This window comes from Corapipo altera, unplaced genomic scaffold (assembly GCF_003945725.1).
Source record: "Corapipo altera isolate COAL_440 unplaced genomic scaffold, ASM394572v1 2b, whole genome shotgun sequence".
Classification (NCBI taxonomy): domain Eukaryota; kingdom Metazoa; phylum Chordata; class Aves; order Passeriformes; family Pipridae; genus Corapipo; species Corapipo altera.
Window position 1 is genome coordinate 18,570,123 of NW_020884874.1, and position 5,791 is coordinate 18,575,913.

General features: G+C 40.5%; 1 protein-coding gene across 1 annotated transcript; it reads left to right on the top strand.

The window, feature by feature from the left end:
- Positions 1–941: 941 nt before the first annotated feature.
- Positions 942–5,447, top strand: SMLR1 (small leucine rich protein 1). The gene is made up of 2 exons (XM_027669635.1): positions 942–1,165; positions 4,533–5,447. Exons 1-2 carry the CDS (start codon positions 1,033–1,035, stop codon positions 4,685–4,687), a joined length of 288 nt encoding a protein of 95 aa, XP_027525436.1. The 5' UTR covers positions 942–1,032; the 3' UTR covers positions 4,688–5,447.
- Positions 5,448–5,791: the final 344 nt, after the last annotated feature.

A 5,791-nucleotide genomic window follows, 5' to 3' on the forward strand; every position in this document is an offset into this window, starting at 1 on the left:
AATATAACCTCATGCCTTCATTAGGTATCAGATTTGATAAGCCAGAGACTGAAAGTTCATATTAAAGGTTGAACTTGATCTTAGAGGTCTTTTGCAACCTAAATGATTCTGTGATTCATATAGACTAAACTGTTCCGACAACCCGAAGTATGTCTCTGCAAGAATTCCAATACACACACACACAGGCAGGCCAAACATTTCGTTTCTGCGCTGCCCCTCTGTGAAGTCAATGCAATAGCATGCCCATGTAATAGCACTTTCAAGGTGTCAGGTCTACTAAACAGATCTTTTTGCAAAATTTTGCAGGTCTTTTGAATGTGTAGAGAAGGACTATAAAATGACAAATCATCTTTTTAAAGATGATTAAGATGATCAATGCATCCTAGGCAGTTCTACCACAGGCTGGTGATCAGAAGGGAAAAACTGAACATCTCACAGTCACTTGGACATTTAAAACATTCTTGAATTCTTTGGCTCATCTGGTCCCCCAAAATCATGTATTTTCAACTTAGCTAAGAAAGAAACCTTCCTGAGTTTCACTGCTCTGCAGCCGCTCCTTGGAAAAGATGCTATTGGTATGGCACCCCCTCAGTCACTTGCTGAAAACTCTTTAGAGCAGAGACCAGAGAATTTGACATCTACCATAAAATTAATAATATATCTAGAAAGAGAGTGCTTATTATTCAAAATGGTCTGTACAGTGTTTGCAGATGACAGAACCCATACTGCTCAAAAGGCAGCAGCCTTACATATCGAGCCCTGCCCAGCCCAACATATCCACAGTTTTCAAAGCCCTACATTACTTCAATATGCACTTTCAAACTTTGTTGTTGAGTAACTTTATGGGTGAACTCCAATCCCAAGGGGATCACAGGCCTACACAAACAAGTCAAAGTCCAAAAAGAGATTATGGCCTGAGCAAAGGGCAGAATGCAGATCGGGGGAGGGAGGGGAAAGGAAGAAAGCAGCATAAATAAGGTCCAAACTTGTAGATCTTAAAGATCTTGCTTGGCATGGTTGCCACAGAGGAAAATGAGCGTGAGTTACATATTTTCGGTGTTTCTGAGGGAGCTGCCTGGCTACGTTCTCTTTGCTGGGATCTTTATGCCTGTGACTTTACTCCTGCTGCTGCTAATTGCCTACTTCAGGATCAAATTAAGGGAAGGTGAGTCAGGACTTGGGGGCAGAGAAAGCTTCTCATCCAACAGGCAACTTTCGCTTGTACCATTAACTAAACTGAAGAGAACTATGATCAGAAACAATTTCATGAAGTTGTACTGCATTTTAGACCATTTCCTATTTGAAAAATACCACAGATATTTGTTTAGAACCCTCACTTAAAACTCCATAGTGTTACATACCATCCTATAGAAGATTTTACTGTTCTGCACTATAGGAGGGGCAACCAAAATGGAGAGAAAGAATAGGGCAATTAAAGTACAGATGATTTTCTTCTGTGCTTGAACTGTGTAAGTCTTCAGTGAGACAGGCAGCAGCAGTTACACCCGCAAGTAAGTTGGTTAATGGGGGCATGTCTGTGTTCTTTCAAAAATATGTATTTGCTTTTACTTTGTACCTAAATGCACATTGGTCATGATGCCTTTTCTATTTTAAATCAGCTTATACTCACTTCAAAAATCCATCTTCAGAGTAAAATTAAAACAAGAAACACTCACACCAAAACAAATGTGCAGTGACTGCAACACACCTGTGTACAGCAGCATCAAGGCTGCTCACAGAGCACAACTGGGCTTCACTTGTTGTAGGCAAGTTGTTCCAGAAGGGAAAACCCTGTACATCAGACCATCTAGTTTTAATGGGATGATCTTCATGGCCTCTAGGTTTGGGTCTCAGCTGCAGCAGCCTACTCACATATGTTCTGCTTTTGTTTTAGAGTTCCAGCTGCCAAGGCCAGCCCTGGGGCACATTCAGATTAGAGTCTTCAACCTTTCTTTCCTTCAGCCCTTCCAAAACATCATCTCGCAGACATTGGGCTAAGCTTGTTCCTCAGATTATCTGTCTTTTGAACCTTTTACCCATAGGGAGTGTCGGGAGAGCTAAGATGACAGCCTAGATTTTCTTTGTAAACTTCAGATGCTTCAGAAACTTGGTGAGAATCCTGTCTGGGATAATGGTCCCCAATGCTCACACTGCATGTTTCAGCTCTAGCAGAGACCTGACTGGGGCAGACAGGCCACTCCTGACCTCAGAGCTCTGCAGATAAGCTGATGCCCTCACACTGAGCTGCCCCAGGGTGCAACAGCCCAACAGGGGATGACTAGATCTGCCCACCAGTGCAAGGTTAGGAAAGAAACCTTACTTAGATACCAGACCAAGCACTGTAATTTGTGCACTCGTTAAGTTTGCTCTATCCTGCAGTCCTCTGAAATCCTGAAATTTAGGCCATTTAACAGTTCTAAAAGTAAGAAAAGCCACACATACCCAGAAATGTAAAATAAATTAAGTTCCTGTTTTGTATAATATCTCCAGGCATTTAGATCTGAGGCTTTAACAGAGAGGAAGGGTGTTTGTTTTTATATGAGCATACACCACTAGTTACCCTCAGGCTGCAAAAACTCAAACATTTCCTGTTCAAGATGTGCTTTCAGATGCTGAATTAATCGGCTAGGGAAGACTGTTCTGCATGCCTAACCCAGCCCTGCCTTTAGCTATAGATTATCCTTAAAAGCAAGGAGCTGAGTTTTTCACAACTACCAAAAAACAGCACAGTGCCAAGACATCATACAATTCCATATCTATAAAGGAATAGGAAGGTTAAGTACTGAGAGCTTTAAAATGGTTGAAATGGAAGCTAATGAAATTTTTGACTTTGAATAAAAGCACAGATTCTCCCTTTCAGTAAATTTCATCTGTGTGCTCATATGTGATAGTCAGAAACTAGTTACTATTAAATAATACTGAGCTACTACTGGACTCCTCTTACCTGGTGATGCTCTTGCAGCTCTTCCAGCTAGGATCAAGCAAAACAGGAAAAGCAGGTGGGTTACAGATTCCATTAGTTCAGTTATTTTGCTGAGGCTCAGACAATACTTTCATTAAGCCAGAAGAGCCCACCTGAAAAAAACCCACAGACATTTGCATTCATGATGCATGATCAACTGTCCTACCTTCTTTCACAGCACCTATATCCTCGTTAGCTGCACTTTCTGCAGGTCTGTAAATAATCTACAGCACCAGGTGTTAAATCCTGCCTCTCTTAAAGCACAGAAATTTTAGCTTTGTATTGTAAGGAGTTTAAGCAAGTAACTGTTTCCTAAATTTTCTGAGATTAGCAATCAAGGTTTGTAAGAGAGCAGTGAATGAAGCAGTTAGCAGACTAATTTGCCATAGGAATATTGCTGCTGTGCTTCTCTCACAACTGAGAAGGATACTTGAAGGGAATCATGTGGCTTTTAAGTGCCTCAGGGAAGGAGATGCTCAGTTTGCAGGTCACAAGTGTTCTGGCTGGGACTCTCTAGAGGATGTGAGATGAATTCCTCTCTATTTAATACTTAGGGCATCACAGTCCCAGCTTTATCTCCAAGACCTTCTTTTTCTTGAGCTGAGCCTGTCAAGAGTCCAACCTACCGATTTGGCCTACAGCCAACTCACACAAAACATCCTGAGCAGCTCTCCCTGTGCAAGCAAGCAGAACCAGCTTCAGCTTAAGACCATCAGGTGGAGAGAAAAACTAACCACAGATAACCCTGAGAACAGACTCCTTAAAATACCAACTCCCTCTCTGATAGAACATCAGAAATTCAGCAGGCTTTAGGCACCTATTTCCCTAGATGTCTTAAAAAAAAAAAAGAGAAATTTGCATTACTAAAAGCAAGGCTGTCTTGCTTTGTTGTTGAATGAACACTTAATTTTTCTCTGTGCAGCAAGAGAGAGGCTTTGCATAAATATATCAATACAGAGATAGTTTATAAATAAAACCAAATCAACAAACAAAACAGCACATACTTCTCCTGAACAACAAGCAATGACAAGTGCTTTATGCTAATCGGGCTTTTTCTATAATTCTTTTTCTTTTCTTTTTCTCCATCTCTCTTCAAGTAATCTCCAAACTTCAACAGCACCATCCTGTTTTGAAGATGTCCAGTTATGTGGGTTTTTCTCGTCTGTCTGTACCACAGGCAGCATCAGAATGATCAGGTCAATTTGAAGTTCTCACAGCACAGCCACAGTGAAGCAGAACGTGAATTGCCTGTACAAGCTAACTACATTCCTTGCTGTTGTTTAACGATTTTATTCTGATTGAAAGATGGAGGCAAATGAAAATAGAGTATTTCTGCTGATGTAAATAGTTTCTGTTGGTATTTCACTTGGCATAGTAACAGCTCCAATCTCACACTTGGAAGACTTTCTTCTAGGAACACGGGCAAACATATTACTGTGCTACCGGACACCTTCAATTTCAAGAAATTTGTCCTTACTAATATTTGCTACTTCCTTTTCTTTATAAAAATTCGCCATAGGAAATCAGCATATTCTTATGGAATTTTTGTGTTGTTTGGTTTATTTTTCAGTTGATGAGGAACTGGCCATGGCACAAGACCCCAGAAATGCCCTCCTGAATCACCGTGGACAGTGGAAGAAACCCAGGAGATCTGGACAAAAAGACAACAAATACAAGAACTCAAGGATATTTAAGGGAGTCTCACGTCTCAGGAAGCAAGCTTAAACCCAGTACTCAGGTCTGCAAGTTTAAAAATAACCAACTGTAGATAAACACCACAGAGGAAAACAAAACAGAGAGAAGAAATTAGTGCTGTGCTGTACAAATGAAATGGCTGCTGCCATTCAGAAGTTCTTCTAACCATTTTGCCTTCTCACGGGCCCAAGTAAGTGGTACTCTGTGCACCTCAGCAGAGACCAGAGACCTCTTGCAACAAGCTGTATCAGTTCTCTTACATGACACAGGATCTGGGGGGAGGGACAGCACCTTGCACATGAGCCCTTCCCTGGCCAACCAAGAAGAAAGCCATGTAATGAGTTCCTAAGAGAGCCGAGCTGGTGCACACAAGGCAGGCAGTCTTAATAAACTGAAGATGCATAAATAGCAAGGTCATATCAAGCACTGACATCCAGGAAATTGAAAAGAGTGATGAAGGGGAACTGATTTTTTTACTATCTTGTACACTTTGGGAAAGATTGTAAATTTTATAAAATATGCTTTCCATAAAGTTTGGAAGCAAAATATACAGTAATGGTGTATCTCATATTTGCTGTGGAAGACAACCCACAAAAATGCAACTCAAACTGTTTAAAAGCTCTATTGCCTCTTGGCTTCTCCGATTCTGACTCTCAAGTTTAAACCCAAACTGATGAAGAATGAGGAGTGACTATCATTACTCTCCCTGACGTTTACTGTCCCTGTCTGCTAGTGATTACTGTCTGTAATTAACTTCCATTAAAGCTGCTTGTCATTTCCAATCCTGCAAGAACAGAGTGGATAATGCCTTGTCTGAGATTTTGTGTGAGTTTGCACAATTTCAGTTCTCACAGATTTTTAAGAACTCCTTGGAATCATTTTATAAAAACACTAATGAGGCCATGACCACAGGTTTAAAAAACCACTGTAATTTATCAAAGTTTATGAGAAATGAAGAGGGCTGAAAGAGCAAGTACCTTTACTACACCTAACAGTCCTCTCCCATTTTAATACTACATGAATTATTACATAATTGATTTTTTTAATTTCACAAAGTGTCTAAGAATGGAGAGATCTGAAATGTCAAGAAGTGACATCACTCTTTAATACCACTTCAACTTAAAATGGTGGTAT

What these genes read in the sequence shown, in the direction of transcription:
- SMLR1 (XM_027669635.1), top strand. Translation starts at nt 1,033, where the DNA reads ATGAGCGTGAGTTACATATTTTCGGTGTTTCTGAGGGAGCTGCCTGGC. An exon ending in CAGGATCAAATTAAGGGAAG is followed by an intron (nt 1,166 to 4,532) that starts GTGAGTCAGGAC and finishes TTTATTTTTCAG; the next exon opens with TTGATGAGGAACTGGCCATG.